Source organism: Lytechinus pictus, chromosome 5 (assembly GCF_037042905.1).
Source record: "Lytechinus pictus isolate F3 Inbred chromosome 5, Lp3.0, whole genome shotgun sequence".
Classification (NCBI taxonomy): domain Eukaryota; kingdom Metazoa; phylum Echinodermata; class Echinoidea; order Temnopleuroida; family Toxopneustidae; genus Lytechinus; species Lytechinus pictus.
Window position 1 is genome coordinate 14,637,029 of NC_087249.1, and position 21,524 is coordinate 14,658,552.

Sequence of the window (21,524 nt, forward strand, 5' to 3'; positions counted from 1 at the left end):
AAATAAAAAATAAAGAACAGATCATTATATCCAAATCAAGTCAGTTCTGCTTTTGTTTTTGAAAATGTTATGGGGCGTGCACTAACGTTTCGCCCCTATCCTCGGATCTGCACTTGTAATATGCCCCTCCCCCCAAAAAATAATAATAAGAAGAAAAGGTTGACTGTCGCATTCTATATTGCTCCTCTATAAAAAAATGCCCTAGCGCTGCCCCAGATCATTTATTTCATATAAATTCCAACTAGGAGCATTTCGTTTCCAAAAAAAAAAATTGACAAGCAAAAAAAGAACTTCATTAACAAATATAGGTCACTTTGCCCCCTGAAAAACATGACAAGCAAAAAAAAAAAATAATGCAAAAAAAAAAAAAGAGGCTGTAGGATTTGATATTGCTCCCCGATCCTTTCGCCCCCATCCCCGGATCTGCATTTGTAATATGCCCCTCCCCCAAAAAAATAATAAGAAGAAAAGGTTGACTGTCGCATTCTATATTGCTCCTCCATAAAAAAAATGCCCTAGAGCTGCCCCTGATCATTTATTTCATATAAATTCCAACTAGGAGCATTTCGTTAAAAAAAAGAAAAAACTTGACAAGAAAAAACAAAAGAACTTCAGTCACATATAAAGGTGACTTTGCCCCCTGAAAAACTTGACAAGCTTAAATAAAAAAATAAAAAAGATGAAATAAAAAATAAAGAACTGATCATTATTCCCAAAGTTTACGGAGCCGTGCTTCTTTTGTTTTTGCACTAACCTTTCGCCCCCACCCCTGGATCTGCGCTTGTAATATGCCCCCCAAAAAAAATTATAAGAGGAAAATGTTGACTGTCACGTTCTTGACAAGCTTAAATAAAAAAATCAAAAAGATTAAATAAAAAATAAAGAACTGATCATTATTCCCAAAGTTTACGGAGCCGTGCTTCTTTTGTTTTTGCACTAACCTTTCGCCCCCACCCCTGGATCTGCGCTTGTAATATGCCCCCCCAAAAAAAATTATAAGAGGAAAATGTTGACTGTCGCGTTCTATATTGCTCCTCCGTAAACAATGTCATAGCGCTGCCCCCGCTATTTCATATCATTTCCCCAACTTTTCATATCACATCTTCAAAATAAAAATAGAAATAGAAAATGCCTTTTGTAAGAATTAGGGAGAGGGCATGATAAAAATAGACATTAATACCGAGGGCTGGGAGATATGATAAAAGATACAGACCTCAAAAGGTCTGCATTTTTCAAGTTTGTTCACTTTTCCACTATTTTTTTAAAATCACTTCAGGGGACCATTTCATGAAAGTTGTCAGCACTGACTACTGTATACCATAAAATCAGGCAATATCAGTAAAATCTTCGCTTTTTGGTTGGCTAAGAAGCACAGGTCGCTTCCAGTTACCAAAGTAAAATTAAGTAACTATCTGTTAGTGCTGACATAGCGTCCAGTGGGGCATTTCATCAACGTTTGTAAACAGACTTGGTTTTGATTGGTTGAGAACACAATTTCCTTAACTTTTACCATAACTGTCAGATAATGACAAATTTTCAGCACTGACAACTTTGCTGATAGGTCTCAAGCTATATCCTCACACTCCATCACTCAAAATTCAAAAAGGCAAATGAACAATCCTCAATTTACATTTCATCTCAATTCATCACATACATGGACAGGTATTTAAAACAGAAATCAAAAGAAAATGTGACATTTTGTGATTTTGGTCATTTATTAATCATGGACCAAACTGATATATTTTTTAGAAATCTGCTGGACACATAAGGACAAGTTGCCTCTGCATGATTAACATTCATGTCAACAGGGGGAGGTGGAGGATTTTACATTAGATTTATCTAAAGAATGTCAAATGGGGGGATTTCGGTGGTACAGGTATGCCGAATACTTCTTAAATGCTTACAAACCAATATTTGAGAATCACTACAACTTGTGTGACAAGTCAGCCAAGCCAAACCCACTTTAAACAATATCCAATCAGATATCTTGTTAGAACTAGCATCCAAAGACTTCAACCAATAAGAGCGCTCCCTATGTATTACGTAGAGTGAAGTATATTTTAAATGCAATAATGCACAATATATTTCACACTTATATTTTTGATACCCAAGAGAGGATATTGCAAATGAAATTCCTGTGCTCAGATCATCAATCAAATTGACTTATTATTGCAACTAAAGATGAAATTTCAAGCAGAAATATTTTTAAGTAGTTGCAGAAACATTTATTTGGTCTCTGACTCTCTGAGCATCCTCTATATTGAGAACAGATATGCCAAGCAAGTCTGTTGCTGACTCAACACATGCATGGAGCATTCTCATTATCTTATCTATCTCTGGAACATACATCTTGGAGCTGAAAGATTTTTCTTTGGTTTTATTTTTGCACCAGAAGATACTTGTAGGCAAATGCAATTGATGTATGGGTAGAAACTGAAATGAAAATATGAAATGCAAGTTGTAAGATAATACTAACCAAGGTGCACCCAATGCACCAGGTAAGATCCAAAGTGTACCCAGAATAACACCTATATGCATCAGGTAGCACCCATGTACATCTAAGTTATATCTGGGTGCACCAAGAATACCAATCAAGGTGCACCAAGAATACCGACCAATGTGCACCCAGATAATACCCAACACACCAGGTAACATCAGGTGTACCCAGAATAACACCTATATGCATCAGGTAGCACCCAGGTACATCCAAGTTATATCTGGGTGCACCAAGAATATCAATCAAGGTGCACCAAGAATACCGTCCAAGATGCACCCATTTAATACCTAACTCACCAGGTAACATCCAGGTGTACCAAGAATAACACCTATATGCATCAGGTAGCACCCAGGTACAATCAAGTTATATCTGGGTGCTACAAGAATACCAATCAAGGTGCACCAAGATAATGCCCAATGCACCAGATAACATTTATGTTCATCCAGTTCACATATGGGTGCATCCAAATACAAACCGAAATCAACAGGTAATGCCCAATTGCACCATGTTATACAATTGTGCACAAAGGTTACACCCACGTTACAACCAGGTGAAACAGAGGTTAGTCAGGTAGCCCCCATATCCATACTGGTAGCATCAAAGTTTTTCAACTTAAAGGCATCAGTAACATCATCATGCAACAGGTACACTAAAAAACATATTGCTTTAAGCCAACCTAATGACTTTTGTATTCACTGTTATTCTAGTCCGATTTTTCTCTACTTGTTAAATTTGGACTACGTAGGTACTGAAAAGGCTGGCATTAAGTAACAATTATTTGAATTAATCCTTAGTGCAACTCGTAATCATCCATTGTCTCAGACAACTTGTCCCGGCTTTTTCTTGCAAATAAGGTATAATTTATCTTGCGAAGTCATGCATGATCCATTGCATAACAAATGGTTTATCCACAATAACAGACATTTATTGAAGCCATCTATAATTCTTCATTCTATGACAGTCTAGTGGCAATCACTCATCCAGTTCATCTGCTACCTATGCTCAATTTCTGCTTTCCCTTCAGCAGCCGCTTTCCTTTGCTTGGCTTCCTCAATCTTCTCCGCCCAGTATGTGATGCCTCCTGTGGCCCTCAGCAGTTCATCCAGACGTTTCTCCTTGGCCTCCCTCTCTGCTTCAAGCTCTGCTATCCTCTTTTTCTCGAGGGCCTCCATGTGTTCTGCATGCCATGTCTCGAGGATGGACGTGTATTCTCCAGTGTCTTTGCGCTCCAGGTCGGGGAGCCGGTCGGAGACCTCTGATTCCAGGAGCGAGTCTAGAGTGTCTGCCGTCACTTTGCCTTGGTTGGAGAGTGTCTTGGTGGTGGTCTGAAATCAATCAATGATAAGAATATACATGCAGATACAGTGTTAGCTTTGCGTGAGTCATTCTCATAAAAAGGAATTTACAAATATATAAAAATCTCAGGACTAGCCAAGGTGGGAAGGGATGGTCAGAGAGGATGATGATGATGATGAACATCATTTGTAGAGCCCTGTTTATCTGTGAAAACATTAATAGCCGACTCCCACAATAAGTCATATGCTATTCAAACAAGCTGCTGGAAAAGATAGGTATGTAATTCAGATTTAAAGGTTTTGATAATGGACGACTACAAAGTTAGATGGATAGAAATTCCAAAGATGTGGAGCAACTGACAATCATTGATTCCAGTAGTGAGTCCTTGGTATTGGTCTTAGATAAAGATGAGAACATTAAAACAGTAAACTTTGCAGAGGGTAGGGGATAGGATGGGTTGTCGTGCGATGTAAAAATTTGTCTGAATAATTTTCTTTGTGTGTTCAAGCAACAGGAGATTTCAAAAACAGTTTTTCTGTTTGAAGCATTTATCAGGCTGCCCAACTAGCTTTAATGAGGAAATTGGCCTTTCAACAATATATTAATCACACTAGCTTCAGTGGTATCATGTATTATGCAGATTGACAGTCAATCCATCCGTCTGTCATCAGTCCATCATTAGTTTGTCATCAGTCCATCATTAGTTTGTCATCAGTCCATCATTAGTCTGTCATCAGTCCATCATTAGTTTGTCATCAGTCCATCATTAGTTTGTCATCAGTCTATCATTAGTCTGTCATCAGTCCATTATTAGTTTGTCATCAGTCTATCAATAGTCTGTTATCAGTCCATCATTAGTTTGTCATCAGTCCATCATTTGTCTGTCATCAGTCCATCATTAGTCTGTCATCAGTCCATCATTAGTCTGTCATCAGTCCATCATCAGTCCATCATCAGCCTGTCATCAGTCCGTCATCAGCCCATCATGAGTCCACCATATTTCATCTGTCTAACATCAGCCCATCATCAGTCTGTCATCAGGCTCTCACCATAACATAACCATTAGCAGCTTTAAAGACAATATTTCTTGTGGTTTTAATTAAATTGTATGGTATGATGCCCAATTGCAGCTGCATGTTCACATCAAATCTTATAACATATCATATGGGCAATTCCATAAACTATGTACGTCCGACCCCCTATATGTGGGACTTTCATTAAATTTTCTGTCTCTGATTTCTTGTTCTTTTGGCAATCTGTACTGTTCTCAAAGGACCATGACTTGGTCAGTTTATAAAGTTAAGTAGAACTTGAGAAAAATGGGGGTCGGACGTACAAAAAGGTTGATGATTTTATGGAATTGCCCATATGTATTATATGCATATGAATATAATCTCAATGGGGGATAATTATATTGGTTGGTTGAGCTTTAGATTCAATCAGTGCTATTCTGAATTTGTTAAATACGGAAAGGCTATGATTTGTCAACTCCACCACATTGTCTCCTAATACAGATTCTTACCTCAAATAAACCTAAGAGCTCTGTATTCTCATCTTCCCTCTGTTGTAGGATTGCAGCTATACGGTCAAGCTGTATTGAAATAAGTCATACAATCAGTGAACATTCATGATATAAAAAATAAAGACCATATGCAGATTTCCAGAAAACTTGATGCCCTCAGTGATCCAAAAATAAACATTACTATACTGACCATGTCTATTAAATATTAAAAAGAATTATGACATTACAAAATTCTTGTAGTTGACAAAGGACTGTCCTAATTTCATTTCATTTTCATTTCCTTTACTGATATCTGCATCTTTTTCATGAATAAATCAAAACAGAAAATACATTAATCAGAGTATGTAACAAAATGTTATCAAAGAGATATGAAGGGGAAAAAGCATCTCAAATTAAAACTAGGTCACCAATTACAAAGGTTGTCACTATAATCTTAGGTTGACTGCAATATATAGTGAACCTTGATTATTTGCAATCATATGGGATCATACACTAAGACTTCTCATTCCCTCAGAAACAAATTTCTTGACTTTTGACCAAATTAAATCAAGCCTTTGACTCTGAAAATACTGAAGATTACAAGTTGCCGTGTGTGAATCACATTAATCTCAGAGCGCTACAAGGTATCTTGGATGATGTGGAGTTAGGCCCTTTTATCATTGTTTGAGCATTCAACCAACTCACTAGTATCCTTCCAGTATTCAACAGATATAACAGCAACGTCTCAGTCATGCCACTGAAAACCAGCTCTAGACCAACTGATGGTACAGTATGTCCTTCGGAAAAACGTCATATCTTAGATCGGTTTGGGCCCCATCTTACAAAGATTTGCGATTGATTCAATCAACCACAACTATGGAAAGCCAGCAATGTAAAAAAATGCCATGTTTGTTCAAAATATTTTCAAGATGTGATGTATATTTATACATCCATTGTTTTGTTGAAATATCAGTGTGCTTCCTTTTGTTCACAATTTAGAACACTGAGCATATTTCCTGTAGAAGAAGTTATGACATCGATGGATTTCCATATATTTGAGGTTGATCAATTCAATCGTAACTCTTTGTAAGACAGGGCCCTGGAGTTGTTTCATTGGCGTGACTGCGACAGACATGTTAGAGAATTCAACACTGTGTATGTACTCACCGCTTCTTGTGCAATCTTTGGTCCATCTGTCTCAGCCACATTCTGCAGACATCTAGTGGCCTTGTTCACATCACCGGTCATAGCACAACCTATAGCGTGATAGCTGAGTGAGAGGCTGCCTCCTACTCCACGACTGGCATCGGCGATGGTCATTCCAATGTCCCACTGTTCATCCTGAAGGAAACAAAGAGAAACAGATTCTTTGCTCATTCTCCTGAAGATGACAAGAACACACTTGTCGAAACGTCGAGATTGGGTGGTCTTTTTCAGGACCAACACTTGCCCAAGAAAGATACATGTTGTACCGTGAAACCTACTACACTATTCTCCTTCGCCATGAAAACCTTCAGAAGTTAGATTAATTATATAAAGATAGCTGGACAAATTATTTTCATTTGTGTCATCAAATGGGTGACATGACAATACCTCTAACTGAAATAGCTTTATAAATCTACAAATCAAACAAAACTTACAGCTAAGTACCTGTAGTTGTGGCAAACAATGATTTCATGAGGTCTATAAAACCAAGGTTAATTGTAACATCATTGTAGATTTACAGGTAGATCTGTACCATACATAAATCTAACAATGTGAAATCGGAAATCAAAGCTGGAAGTTGAACACACTGAATAACAACAACACAGATAGACACGTCAGGGGCAATGAATCATTACTATTGAAAAAAAAAACCATGATGGTTGAAATGCCAAACCTATTTTGTCAATTTGTAAGCAATCACACATTTTATAGCAAATCACAAACCACAAAATTATCACTTCTTTTTATTTATATGTACAAACTGAAAACCCAATAATGTGAATTATCTTGGAGTTTTTCTAATCCTGTCAATTTCACATAATGTGTAGACATTGTTAAAGGTTTTTTTTAGCTTAATGAAAAAAAAAATTGAAGTTTGTATTTGATGTATTCAGAGTCATCTCTCTGTCACAGCCAATTAAGTTACATTAAATCATATAGGACATAAACAAAGTAATCTGTCCAGTCAAGAAATATTTTTATAATAAAGAAATTAAATTATTTATTATTGGTTTAAACTATCTCTTTGTTACATAATTTCCAAGAATAATACATGTATATATTCACTTATCTGGACTCATGGAAATATGTAAATATCAATTTTACATGTACTATGACAATGTAGAGTGAAGCATATAAATTGAAATAACGATTAAAGACTAAATCAAACTTCCCTATATAGGCTTACAATAATTTGAGTAATTGTGTATCAGCAAGCTATGAACGAAAATATCCTAAAATTTCCAACCAACTTCATTCATGCTTGAATAATGGCAAGGCAATGATCTTGGTCTGTCAGAATGATAACATAATGTTACTAACTGATCATAATAATAGCTTTATATATAGAGCTTTCCGCCAGTGGATACAAAGAGCAGCTATCACTACCCCAACTCAAGCTCGAGCTACTATGCAGACCTGCCAACCTCTGGGAATGAAAAACTGTATTATGTGATTAAAAAAACTGTATTTTCCCCCAAAAAAGTGTATTTCATAATAAAATGCTTGGCGCACTCGCTCGTCGCGGCGCTCAAGCTGCATGCAAGCTAAAATGTGCACTGCTCTTGCAGATGAAAAAAAAACATTGAAACATGTGTATATCTTCACCCTGGTTTTAACAAAATGATTGAAAAAAAAACAAGTTACCTGAAATTACATTGATCTAATAACCATATTTGTGTACATTTTATGAAATAGAGACATATAGAGATGATTTTTCTCAATAAATTACAATAAAAAAAAACAAAAAAAACCAACATATTTTTAAAAGAAAAAACGTACTGCCGTATTTTGGTTGCAAAAACGTACTAAATACGCCTAAAACGTACTGGTTGGCAGGTCTGACTATGGGGTCAAATGCTGAATAATTTGGATAAATTTCTTGCTATTACCGAAACTTGTTTTTATTGCATGCTGTTATCGATTTTTTTATAGGATGATGTTCATACACTTGCACACTTCACCAGTACGAAAATATACCAGACGGTGGCCTGTACTATCTCCAGAAGAAGAAGAAAAAGAACACAAATGGAAGGACCAAAAAGCTTTTATTTTTTTAACTTACCTCAGGAATATCTCCTATGTTCAAGTATTTATGACAGGCATAGAGTGAAAGGAGCTGCGACAAAGGACAGTTGTCTAATGTTTCTTCTTTCATCATTACCATGGCAACATCACATGCACCTGTTACACAATCAAACATATATCCCAAAATGATGGCATATTTGGATGCTTAGGAATATCTTCATAATGTCATTACTTTGATATTGTAAAGTTAAATAGAAAAGATTCAAGTGTTCCTTTGACAGATTTTGTTGAAGAACTGCTTGGAAGTTTTACAAAGATTGCAGTGTACAAATCTAATGAATGAGAAAGCCAAACTTCAATCTTGGACTTTTTTCTTGTTCTTTGAACCTAAATTAAATTCTACATTTATCAAGTTCTTATGTAGGTTATGTATCTAATTTTTACATGTTAGATAGCATTTCAAAGCTAAAACTCTGCTCTTTCAGAAACTTACTAAAAATCTCAAAAATTCATTTTTGGTGACTTATTGTTGGTTTAAGGGTGGACGGACACATACATACCAGACAAAAAACTTGTACACTTTGCAAATAATTGACTATCAAACTAGCAGACCTTACCTTTGATGTCATTTGCTCTCAAGAATGTATCTAGAAGAAGGTTGTATGTGTAGTTCTCAGGAAACAGTCCATAGTCTCTCTACAAAGAAAGTGAATTAATCACATCATCATGCTTCCCTGGCCCTACAAAGTCTTCTGACCAGGTGGGTGTTTCATAAAGCTGTTTGTAAGTTACGAACAACTATACAAACAACTGGTGATACCTTCTTGGGTGCTATAATCTGGTTCTCATTCATTTACATGTAGCCCAAAAAGGTATAACCTGTCGTCCATAAAATCGTTTGTAAAACAGTTCGTAACTTACAAACATCTTTAAGAAACACCCACCTCAACAACAAATGAATATAAGATGAAACATTATTATCAAAAGAAAAGGAATTTAAAGAATATGATACAAAAATACCCACATTTTACTATTACTAATATCACTTCATGTACTACTACATTGTATATTGCAATAACCTGAAACATGCACAGCAATATATTCTTTCTTTCATGTAGAAAAACACAATCTGTGGGTAAAAGGCAAATTCAATGACAATTTAGACCTCTAGAGGTCTATAGACAACTGTCTCAACACTCAACAGTAAACAGAAATTGAGAGCACGAGCCATGAAAGGCCATAAAACCTGCTTGATTTTAAACTGACTTTCAATAAAATTTTGATGATTTCTGACCATTATTTCAGTGACGTTTATGGTCTCTATGGGCTCCAAACTTTTCTGAAATGGATCAAGATGATAATTCAAATCACTGAAAGGCTGGTTGAAGATCATCAATGAATCATTGAGAAATTCATATAACCAAGGTAGGCAAAGAGGTCACCAAAAGATCACTAGATGTATAAAAGCTCTCTGAAAGACCATTGAAATACTATCAAAAGACCATTGAATGATCCCTGTAAGACTAGTCTACCTTAAAGTTTAGCAGAGAAGAAGTATCAGTCTTTCAGGGGTTTTCAAAACCATTCCACAAAAAAAAAATTCAGTGATCTTGGCGAATGCTGAAAGACCTTGCCAATTTTCATTCTTTCATTGGTCTTTTTGAAGGGTCTCTGTTATGTGGAATGGAGGCCAAAGCCACAATGTTTCTGAACAAATACTGACCTTATTCTGGAGGACTTTAAGAGCATCTTTTGGATAGTCTAATTCTATGCATAGCCTTAGCCATGAATGGACTGTTGATGGTCTCAGATGATGGGCTACAGGTGAATGTCTGTAACTGTTTGGAGAGATGCAGATAGACAGAGACAGATTGAGATGGGAATAAAGAGAGATACAGAAGGAAAGAAAGAAAGAGAGGGAGAGGGGGGGGGGGAGGAAGGAAGGGAAGAAATATACGATACAAAATTGTGAATAGTTGTTAGATTCCACCTATGAATGCACTGCAAATCTGCAAAGTAAATGGACTTGAAATTCATGTCCATAGCTGAGCAAGAGTGTGACAAGTGGAATACACAAAAAGACTTTATGTGAAGCAGTCTTCAAAAGATGTGGAGCAAATAGCGATGAAATACAATACTCATGAAAATTATTCCCTGCATGTAATACAGGTCTCACATTATATCAATGATGAATTGTCCTATCATTAAAATGAGCACAACCCCCCCCCAGATGTTTTGGGGTAGGCCTATATTTTCAGTATCCAAATGGGGGAGTTGTACACAAGGGCCTAATGTAGGGACAGTGATTTTCCGTTTCAAAAAGTTGCCTTTTCCGTTTCAGAAAATCTCAAATTCCGTTTCAGCATGTCAGAAAACGGAAATTCCGTTTCCCCCATAGACTTTGTACACACGGAAAAGTGACAATTCCGTTTACACATTGAATACCGTACTCGCACTGGTCAAAATTTGTATCTGCTACTGTACCAACAACGCAATAGAATCCGTTCTAATCGGATCTATGCGGGTGCATAAAATATTTTTCCAACCCCATTTAGCATGCATACATCCTCACCTTTCACATTATTAGCATTATTTCACGGTGAAATGATATTTCATCGATAATTTTGGGGTTTTTTGGACATCGTTATCATCAGTCAACGGCTTTTGCCAATCCGCCATCTTGGATTTTAAGACCACGATATCGTGCTGTTACATCTTCAAACGTAGAGGGCAGCAACACACGACCGTGCAGTGAACGATATGTGTGTGCATCATAGAGATGTATACTAACTACGCTAGAGTGCGGAGTCGCCATAGGCGCGCGTACTTAACGTCTGTGATTGTGTGGAGCGTGGCGGCCATTGCTCGATAGGTATAGATTCGCAAAAGTACCCGGATGTACCCATAGCTCGTGCGTTGTAACGCTGTGAAAAGCGGTGCCGTCTCCGGCCTTTATCTTGAAGAAAAGAACACAACCTCATAAAAATCGAAAATATGAATGACAAATTGCATCTCAATACACTATTAGAGTGATTACATGGGGATTATGCTATTAATTTGGCATTTTAAAAACCTGATTTCTCGGGATGAAATTCTAAATAATTTGCATTTACCTGTCCGTTTTAGTAGGCCTGTAATAGATAACAATGTTGATATACTATCATATAAACAATCATATAAAAATAAAAACATACAGCGGACATTAATAGAAAGATTGACAATTAATTCAAAAGACTGCAGTGAATTAGCCCTTCTCTGGATTTCCCTACCTTTAACTGCATCGTCCTCCTTCCATCCTTCCCACATATACGTCCTTTGATTCTATGTTTATGTTGGATATAATTTTGTAATTTCTATATAGGCCTACATGATATGTAACTTGCTTTAATTTGTATGAAATATAGGCCTATCATTTTTATATATTAAGTTGTGCAATAATTCTGTATAAGTTAGTGTTTTGATCTACATGCGCTATTAAAGGGCATCTCATTATTGTTCTTGGTGAGCCTCCCGTTACACCATCAATGTTGAAATTTGTGTTATTTGGTGAACGTGCTGATTTTGTTCTTATAGGAACATAATAAATTCCCCAAAATCTGCAGGCCTATATGGCCCGAAAATAAAATATTGATTTAAAATGTCGAGAATATAGCCTAATTTGTTCAAACTTTTCAAAAATGACAGTTTTAATTCCCTTCACTTTAAGTTAGATTTGTTTTAATTCGCTTTTTAGGGGCCGTGTGTGCAATTAAACTAACAAACACACCTAAGCAAATTCGCTTTAACATACTGATCAAAATAAAATACAGGGGGCGCGACCGGACCCCTCCCTGAAATGAAAATGAACATTACACATAATAAATGATTGTGATTTTATACACCCCATCACTTTCAAAATCATTCCGCGACGCCGTAACATAATATAATAATTTTGTTCATCCATGGAAATCTTATTTAAAAAAAACTGATCGAATAACCAAACTCAGGTCCATAGGCCAGCAAATGACATTAAAGGAAGAAAACTAGAAAATCAAATTCAGTTATACTTTTAAAATGAAAAACAAAACTGGATATTCAAAACGCGTGTTTATCTGTTTATATGTTAGGCCGGTGCCAGTGCTTACAAATATTTGCCATAAAGTTCATTTATTCAAGCGACACAGACACAGTTAATTAACACAATTTCAAGGCAGGTATCAAATTTGAGATTAAATTAGGATTTTTAATATCTTATTCCAAGTATTGTCACTTTTGCAATATTATTGTTTCATAATTATGTTTGGTTTTAGTACTCACAATTTTGCAACCGTTTTCATAATTATGATAAGTTTGCATTGATGTCTTTCATGATATTAGTTTTATACACTCTTGCAGTAGTAATAATATTCTTTATAGTATAATACAAATTATATATCATAATCCCGCCCCTTTTCTTCTCTCCTTCTCCCCCTTCTTCCTCTCCTTATTATTCTATCCTTGATTTGTTCACATGATATTGGTCCAATCATTATAGGATCAGAAACAACGGCGATAAACAAAATATTTCAGCCAGTTTGCCGATCAGCATATTTTCAGCCGGGGAGAATCAAGTCTATACTTTCCAGAAAATCAAAGTAAAATTGTTTTGCGCATTGTGATTTGTTTACTCTCCGAAGTTTTAAAATGTTTGCAAGGCAATAACACTGTACATAAACATCCAACCCCCCATTAGGCCTCCTGTACATTGCAAAATTGTACGACTGCATGCGCGCATTTGATATGCAAATTTTGCTGTCAACAAACTTTTCTATACATTGATCGCAAGTAAGAAAGTATACTTTTATATACATATTTATAAATATGATGGGATGGTTGCCAGCAAAGGAAATCTAAATCATCAATTTTTAACTGAATCAATGCGTAAATCATTTCCAAATATCAATAAAAAGTCATTTTATGATTCGCGAGTTTTTGTGATGTTGGTTTACATCAGCGTGTAAGACATGGGGAAAAGGGATCGAGTTATTATAGGCCCTATTGTGTAGATATATATGGAAAATGAATTATAACAATTATCTAAAGTGAAGAAATAAATTATCAGCAATCAGCATAATAGTAATTAGGAAACTATGAACTATAAAAATACAATCGTGGTTTTTTTTTCGATACAGCGTCTCAGATGCATCAGACACTGTGATATGGCCTATTAATTTTCTTAGGTTAATGTACATCAAATCATATTAAAACACATTAAATTTATTTATCAGGACCTAGGCCTAAATGTTATTTTTGATATTCATCTCTTCCAAATCATTAGAAAATAGAAGTCATATTAATGTATCGAAATTTTACCTAAGCAAAAACAATTGGGACTTTAAATCGTTTGCCTGTATATAGCTGTATCGGCCTATTATGCGCTATAGATAGGCCTATATAGGCCTTTGGACCTCAGTTTTGCTAGATTTTTGTTGTATTTGAACTTTAATCCAGTGCAATATTTACAATTTTGCTTTTCCATATGCTTTCGTGCTCATATGTCATCAATTTGTCATGTTCTGTGCTAATCCGTGTACATGCCCCATAGGTACTGTACGCGCATGGCAGGCTGCGAATACCTATCGAGCAATGGCGGACGGTCTCCACGTAATCACAGCGATTTGACGAAGTACGCCCTCTAGCGTTACTAGTATACATCTCTATGGTGTGCATGTGAATTCCAACCCGGCGCCGGCGGCAGGGTACGGGTACGGTGCGGGGTACAATCAAGTGCGCTGATGTCGAGTGCAGTCACGATGTGTGAATTGTCATGAAAGTAGCGAAGTGAGATCGTGTTTTCTGGGGTTTTGTGGCCATTTAATATTATCATTTTGTTGTGATTTTGGAGTAATTTCTGTTGCTATTCTGTGTATTTTGAGGGAAAATACGTTTTCCGTGATTTTCCGTTTGAAATGACCCTTTCCGTGAATTCCGTCCGTTTTCCGCGATCGCGGAAAATCACTGTCCCTACTAATGTGACCCGACAGATCTTGCTCGCATTGCCAATGGGATGATCTCCACAGCATTTAGTATTCTTGGCATACAAATGCTTTTAACTTTCTTTCTGTTTGTCCAATTTTACCCCCAGTTTTGTTGATCCTATTCTTTGATTTTTCTGCTTCATATATAAAGCTAAACTATTCCACGGATTTCATTCTCCTTTTAAAACGGTCATATATTATTTTTTGCTACTCACCAATACAAGTAACCTTCAGAAACATCTAGCTCTTCCTTGTCATACACATTGTCAATGTACTAGGTGGGAGAAAAATACATTAGGACAGTGTTTTACAAAAGCTGTTGTAAGCTACGCACAGATTTATGCGTGACTTGTGACATACTGTTTGGTGCAAAACATCGAATTCTCAATCATATTTATTCACTAATCTTTGTAAACAAGCATATAATTGCCAAAATTACTATTTCTTGAAATTTCATTGGGATAATAAAAATTCACTTCCACTAGAATAAAATTTGGTACCTGACTTTAATAAGGCCAGTGAATAATGGCTTTGATTTTCAAACTTTTACGCAAAAAATTTGCAAAAATTATACTTCTCTACTGAGGAGGCTCGTGTGGTTATAAACAGCGAGTCATCTGTGACTATGGGGAAGCTATTGATGAATCTTACTTCAGTCAAAGCAATGATTTTGAGGATAAAACAGCACTGAACATGAGATATCTGCCACACAAGAAGCTACACAACATCAGCTGGTTATCAGCAGGGGAAGATGCTGCTGTGGCTTGAATCATGGGAATAGGACATTATTTATTTCAAATGTATCTCTTTTTTTTTGCGAATTTCCTTGATATTTGCAAATAATTTTGGGTGGGGGTCACAACCTTCCCAAATAATTCAGGGTTCTAAAGGTTATTATAAATATTGCAAAATCATTTTTTTTAAACATTACCTTATGAAGTTCAACAGACATGACAGGTTCTTTCAGATCATAAAATGATCTGTCAAGGTTGATCTTCATTTCATCTGAATCAAATAAGAACAAAAACCAATTAAAAAAGTTATGAATATTGTCATTGATATTGTTATTTGTTAAAAATCTACATTATAATACATTTGATGTACACAACAAGAGCTTAAAGATCATACCTCAATTTGTAAGCTTTGACATAAAGATCAACAGGAAACAGATCAAACCTTCTCTTTCTGTAGGAAAATGTCAATAATCACCTTGTTTACAATTGAGTACACTTGAGACAGTGATTTCTTTAGAATATTACATTTCCCTTACCCATGTCAACGACAATCCTCTCTCTATTGATCCAAATATCATCAGCATGGTAGGCATCAGAAAGGAGTGTTCGCTTGGCTGGAGTTGAAGAAAATTAATAATTTTATCATGGTAAATTTCATACAAAAAAATAAAAGTAAATCATATTCAAATTAGCAATGTACTCATGCATCAAATCAAAATGTTTGATTTTGGCTTTATAGATAAAGGAAAATTAATGACTTAAAATCAAGAGTAACATTTAAAGTCAGAATTATTTATTTTAGTATAAAAAAGAAGTGTTTATTTCACTGGTTTGAAAAGAGATAGTAAAATGAATAATTCAAATGTCAATACTAAAACCCATTTTTTTTTAGTTTGTCTTTTAATTAGGAAATATGTTGCCTTGTGATATTTCTATTGTTGAAATTCATTGTGAATTTGTGATATGTGTCTGGGGGCAATTGTTACAAACATTATATTCAAATATAAATATATATAGGTCTATATATCATATATAGATTTCTATAGATATATATTATTTATATTATGTCATTCACTTCAATGTAATTCAAGTTTATTGTGTCAATTTTTTTTATTTTCTATGTTCCTTTATAATAGAAATAATTTAGTCTATTATTGTTATAATAATAATAACAATTTTATATACCGCAAAATCGCAAAATTGCCTCTAAGCGGTTAAGAGAAAGGAAAATGAAGTATAAAGGAAATAGAAGTACTTTGCACAACAAAATGTATCAAAACTAATATTACAATTTACAACTTTCTCACCAGATCATGAATAAAGAAATACCATCAAATGGGCCAATAAACATATGAAATGATCAATTTAAGATTTAAAAAGATGAGTTTTAAGCATAACTTTAAATGTATTAACACAGTTAGCATTGCGAATTTGTAGGGGGAGATTGTTCCAAAGAAATGAAGCTGCATAAGAGAACGAACGCTGACCGTATTGTTTGTAAGAAGTATGAGATCGAGAAAGAAGAGATTGAGAAGCTGAACGTAGAACTCGAACAGGCTGATATCGAGGAAGGAGTTCAGAAAGGTATGAAGGAGCTAGACCATGATATGACTTGAAAGCAAGAAGAAGAATTTTGTAAGTGATACGAGAAGTAATAGGTAGCCAGTGGAGTTATGATTAGGCCCTATTATTGTTATCACTATCCTTAATATTATCATTATTATCATTATTATTGTCATCAGTAGTATATGAAACAAAATCATTACTACTGTTACAACATTTGAAAGGGGTTGCATTTTTTAGCTTGTATGCCTTATTTAGTTTCATCAGGAATGCCTGCTTCTTGATTTATAATTCAGTGTGCTATTTTGTAGATTTCACAATATGTTTCAAACTTATTCTCTTTCTACCCTCTTTACCCCTAACTTTGCTATGAAAAAAAAAATTATTGGAACACAAATAAGTGTTGAGTCTGCCATTATGTCTTCCGCTTTTAAATCCATGATAAATCCACAAGTCCATTCAAACTGTATTTTGTTGTTTCACAAACTTTCTGGGATTCTCAAGGGAAAACAGCACTTCTCAGTGCAGTTGCTTCACAGAAGACTGCAAAAATAGATGAAAGGTATATTATGAGATAATTTTTATTCTCACTGGACACAGCATTGTCTGATCCAACATTTGAATACAAAGAAGAGACAAAAGTAGAAGATTGGCTAGAACACACAGGTTATTCTTTTGCAATCAAAATGTTACTTAAAAGATTCTCTGATGAACCTGCGACACTCGAGTACCAGGCATTTGAAGACATCATGCTGACCTACATGAAGTATTTAATTAGAAAATTATGACTTGCTTTCTGAGAATGAAAAGTTGTCATTGGGAAAGATATATAACTTCTTTTGTGGTCTACATGCACTTATCCACTTGGCTGAGGTATCATCAGCATCCCTTTGTGAACTCAACGAGGGTTTTTCGCTGAAGGAGCACCTGTCTTTGACAAGTCATTCAGGAAATCAACAGAATCTGGCACAACCAGGCTCGTCCGAACAGTCTGCAAAGTGATATCTTGGGGTGGTGATGAGAAGTCTGGCTGCCATGGTAGATTTTTGGAATATGCCAGGCTGTGGTTGAAGAGTCAACTTGGATACAACAAAGTTCCACTTGAGCAGTTTCGCGGAAATAGATTTAACATTCTATTTCAAAATGCGGTAGGGGTGGTTTTTTTTAGGTGGAGAACTCACCATTTTCTTAGAGAGTAACGCAGACAATAAGCTTCTCAAGGCTGTTCTTTATGATCTCAAGGTGGAAGAATACTTACATGTAGCAGGATGCAAAGCACTTGGATTGGTGTCGTACTTAGTCAAGATGCCCTTATGGAGATCAATAGAGGTTACAGAGATTCATCTCATGGACATTGGAGAGCGATATCAAACCATCATCGACTTCATCCAACATGCTAGTGAACATGTCAGGGATTTCATGAAAGGGTCATTGAGACTTCCATTTGCTGAACAACACTCTTTGGATAGTGACCCAATCTTCAAAGCTCTCATCAATGAAACACACATTTGAAGATAAGACTGAAGTTGTGTTATCAAAAATGCTGGTAACTATAGCAACTCTTTAAAAGAGAATATTTGCAGATCACCTAGAAGGTGGACGGTGGCATGGTGCAAGCGAGGAGGAACGTGAAAGAGCAAAAGGTCTTCCCAAACCCAATAAGTTCTCTGAAAGTGTGTTCGGACATCTTGACAGGCTGCTGAAGGAAAAACCAAATCTATCAACAGTTGCGGCAGAGGCCTACATTATGTTCTCACACAAACAGACACTTGCCTGGTTGAAGGGAAAGACTAAATCTGAAAAGGCACAACTCTTCTCTAAGGCTAGCAGAAATGTAGCTAAGCTTCAGAAAGCTTTCAAACAGAGACAAAAGCAGATATAACAGAGTCGTAGAGATGCAGCAGCAGAAAAAATGAAAGCTGCTGAGGAAGCAAAGGCAAAAGTTATTAAGTGGAAAGAGAAATTAACCGAAACATTGTCCTTTGGGGCCTGTGGCAAACGGAGCAATGTGTAGATGATGCCTTAAAATGTGCTCAAGACTAAATCAAACAAGAAGTGCAGAAGAAGTGCAGAAACAGAAACCACTAGACAGTGCTCTCAAAGATGTATATACCTTTTCCAAGAAAGATAAAAGAGGAAACAGTGTATGTATACACTGTGTATATATGTGTGTATGTATGTATACGATGCAGGGCCCAATATTTGCGTCCTTTCCGATGGACGGAGTGTTTTCCAACTGTATTCACACCTGCACTGATGACAGGATCACTCAGATGATTCCACTCAATAGTGGATGGGAAGAACGAGTTCCTGTATTGTTCAGTTCGTGCTCTGATTGGATTGTAGCACTTGTTATTATTTGTCACTTGCCTATCTATAATATTTGTAGTGTCACAGTTTTCCCTGGCTCCGTGGAGAGTAAGCATACGTTACTCGTTAGTGAATGATTTTTACTCTCTACGACTACGTTAACGTTAGCTTCCAAGCCTCCTGTCCTGGCATGCCTGGCTAGCCTAACGAGTAACATTAGTCCCCCTTATTCAATTTTTTTTCATACAAAATTTGGGCAAGAATTGAATCAAGTCACTGTTTCTTCCCCTTTTAAGTTTATTTTCCCCCATTTTGGTGCATTTCAGGCCAAAACGGAATAATTATCTTTATTTTTGGTACAGTTCTTTTTATATATTTTTATGAAATAAAGACAAAACTTGAAGAGCCCCATCGGGGGATTTTGCATTGTTAACTCCCTTATGGTGGCTGCACGATAGCGAGCCATCTGTGTACGAGGAGAAATTAAAATGTTAAAAAACTCCTCGAAACAGACGGCTGCCAGCTGTCGGAAAGAGTTCCATATGCATCCCCCACCAAAAATAACAAGATTGTTGAGAATTCCGGTTTATTCACCTCAGATTTTTCTATCATTTTTTTTAATGTTAATTACCGTAGTCGGGACTTGAACTCACCTCGTTTTATCTGCAGTCAAGGGGTATTTTAACGATTATCAGCCGATAGTCTAGACTCACAGACCCTTTACGGACTAAATAAACCAATGTCTATGCCATGGCATGGATTTAATTTTAATTACACGCACTAGGCCTACTCCTGCTCGAAACTTGACGGAATAAAGTAAAGCCATATTTTGATATGAATTTCCACTCCCCCATCATATATGTTCTATATTAGGGCCTATGGCTAGATATATTATTCTGAACCTTCTCCATGTTTTTATTTTCAATTTTAGTGGGGGTGCATATGGAACTCTTGCCCAGCTCAGCTGTCTAAGACTAAGCTACTCCTAGTACTTTGCCAAAGACGAGCTACGCCGCCAGGCACGGGGGGCAAGTGAGAGCCAATCCGGTTAATTCTGCTCAGAGAATCAAGCCGCAAATAACCCAAAATCTTACCTCACTACCAACGTTATTGATACTTACAAGACAACAAATTAGGGTTCATCATAGTAAATCTACACCTTAATAGACCTGTTCTAGAAATTGCTGCCATATAAGCCGGTAATTTGTTGAAAATTTTTGGCTTTACCAGAGACGCCATGGTTCTTCTTGGTCCGCTCTGTCCTGCTGCTAGCGATAGCTAGCATGCAATTAATCATATCATAGCATGGCTTGCGCTTGACCATTAACCGTACGTAGAGGGCAGCAACACTGGTCTAATATATTTCGTGACTTATTGGCGGAGCAAAATAATACAATTTTTCCTGGGGGGGGGGGAGAGAAGAGGAAATAAGAGTTTCCTCTCTAGCTCCCTCCGAGAGCTTACGTGTACGTCAGATCGTATCTCTGTGGTCTAATATTTCGTCTAATCAAAGTAATCGTGTAATTGCCATTTCCATAGGCGGCACAGTGAGCCACTGCAGTTTTTTCGCCCTTTTTTCGCCGTTTTGTGTGTTATAACCTATGGGAAATTCAAAGTTGCAGTTTTTTCGCCGTTTTGAAAACGGCTAGAAAAGGGCGAAGAAAGGGAGAATTTTTGGAGAAAAAACGGCCAAAAAACGGCTACATTAGGTTTCTTACGTAAATCTTGAATTATTATGGAGTGCCATCATTGTTCAATATTAGCGGAGCTATTGATTTCCCCATGAAAACGGCGAGAAAACGGCGAATGTTAAGGACGAGGATCCTGTTAGAGGCAGTGGCGTAACAGGCGGGGGGGCAGGGGGGGCAAGTTGCCCCCCCTGGCGGATTTCACCGGGAAAATAAAAAAAAAACGGGAAAAAAGAAAAGGGAGGGGGGAAGAAAGGGAAGGGGGAGGAAAAGGGAAAAGGAAAGGAGGAAAGGGGAAAAAACCGAAGAACTTATTATTTTGTTTAATGGAAAAGGAAGGAAAGCGGGAAAAGGAACGAAAGAAGAACATTTGAGAAAGAAAAAATCATTCCAAAGTAGGCCTAAGTAAATCAATAGCATGATGGGAAATAAATTTCAAGATGAAAAAGTGGCAAACAATAGCGGAAAATGAAGGTAGAATTAGTCAAAAGCTACATTGGAAAACAAAGAAGAACAAGAAAAAAAAAACACTTGATAACACGACCGGGCTGCCGAGGATTGATAAAAAAGAGCGGGAAGAAAGATGGACTGCATGCATACAACATTTTGCTATAAGCTAGCTAAATTTTATGCAAAAAAGCTACCAGGGCTTTGCCCCGCCGGACCCCACGCAGTAGGGGCTCCTCATTATAGGCCTAACATTCCAAT

General features: G+C 36.4%; 1 protein-coding gene across 2 annotated transcripts; it reads right to left on the minus strand.

Annotated features, from left to right (window-relative positions):
- Window positions 1-1,628: 1,628 nt before the first annotated feature.
- Window positions 1,629-20,489, minus strand: LOC129261770 (small ribosomal subunit protein mS27-like). 2 transcript variants are annotated; one of them, XM_064099873.1, is made up of 10 exons: window positions 20,250-20,419; window positions 15,792-15,869; window positions 15,453-15,526; window positions 14,737-14,795; window positions 10,249-10,363; window positions 9,143-9,221; window positions 8,563-8,681; window positions 6,462-6,635; window positions 5,316-5,384; window positions 1,629-3,822 (listed from the first exon to the last, which is right to left on the minus strand). In XM_064099873.1, exons 1-10 carry the CDS (start codon window positions 20,365-20,367, stop codon window positions 3,490-3,492), a joined length of 1,218 nt encoding a protein of 405 aa, XP_063955943.1. In that variant the 5' UTR covers window positions 20,368-20,419; the 3' UTR covers window positions 1,629-3,489. The 2 variants fall into 2 exon arrangements, with proteins under 2 accessions (XP_063955943.1, XP_063955942.1); XM_064099872.1 differs by having other exon boundaries at window positions 1,694-3,822; window positions 20,356-20,489.
- Between the last annotated feature and the right edge of the window lie 1,035 nt (window positions 20,490-21,524).

Coding starts and splice junctions, on each gene's coding strand:
- LOC129261770 (XM_064099873.1), bottom strand. CDS start 20,367: ATGGCGTCTCTGGTAAAGCCAAAAATTTTCAACAAATTACCGGCTTAT. Junction 10,364..14,736: donor TCTGAAGGTTACTTGTATTG/GTGAGTAGCAAA, acceptor CTCTCCAAACAG/TTACAGACATTCACCTGTAG. Junction 9,222..10,248: donor TTAAAGTCCTCCAGAATAAG/GTCAGTATTTGT, acceptor CTTTCTTTGTAG/AGAGACTATGGACTGTTTCC.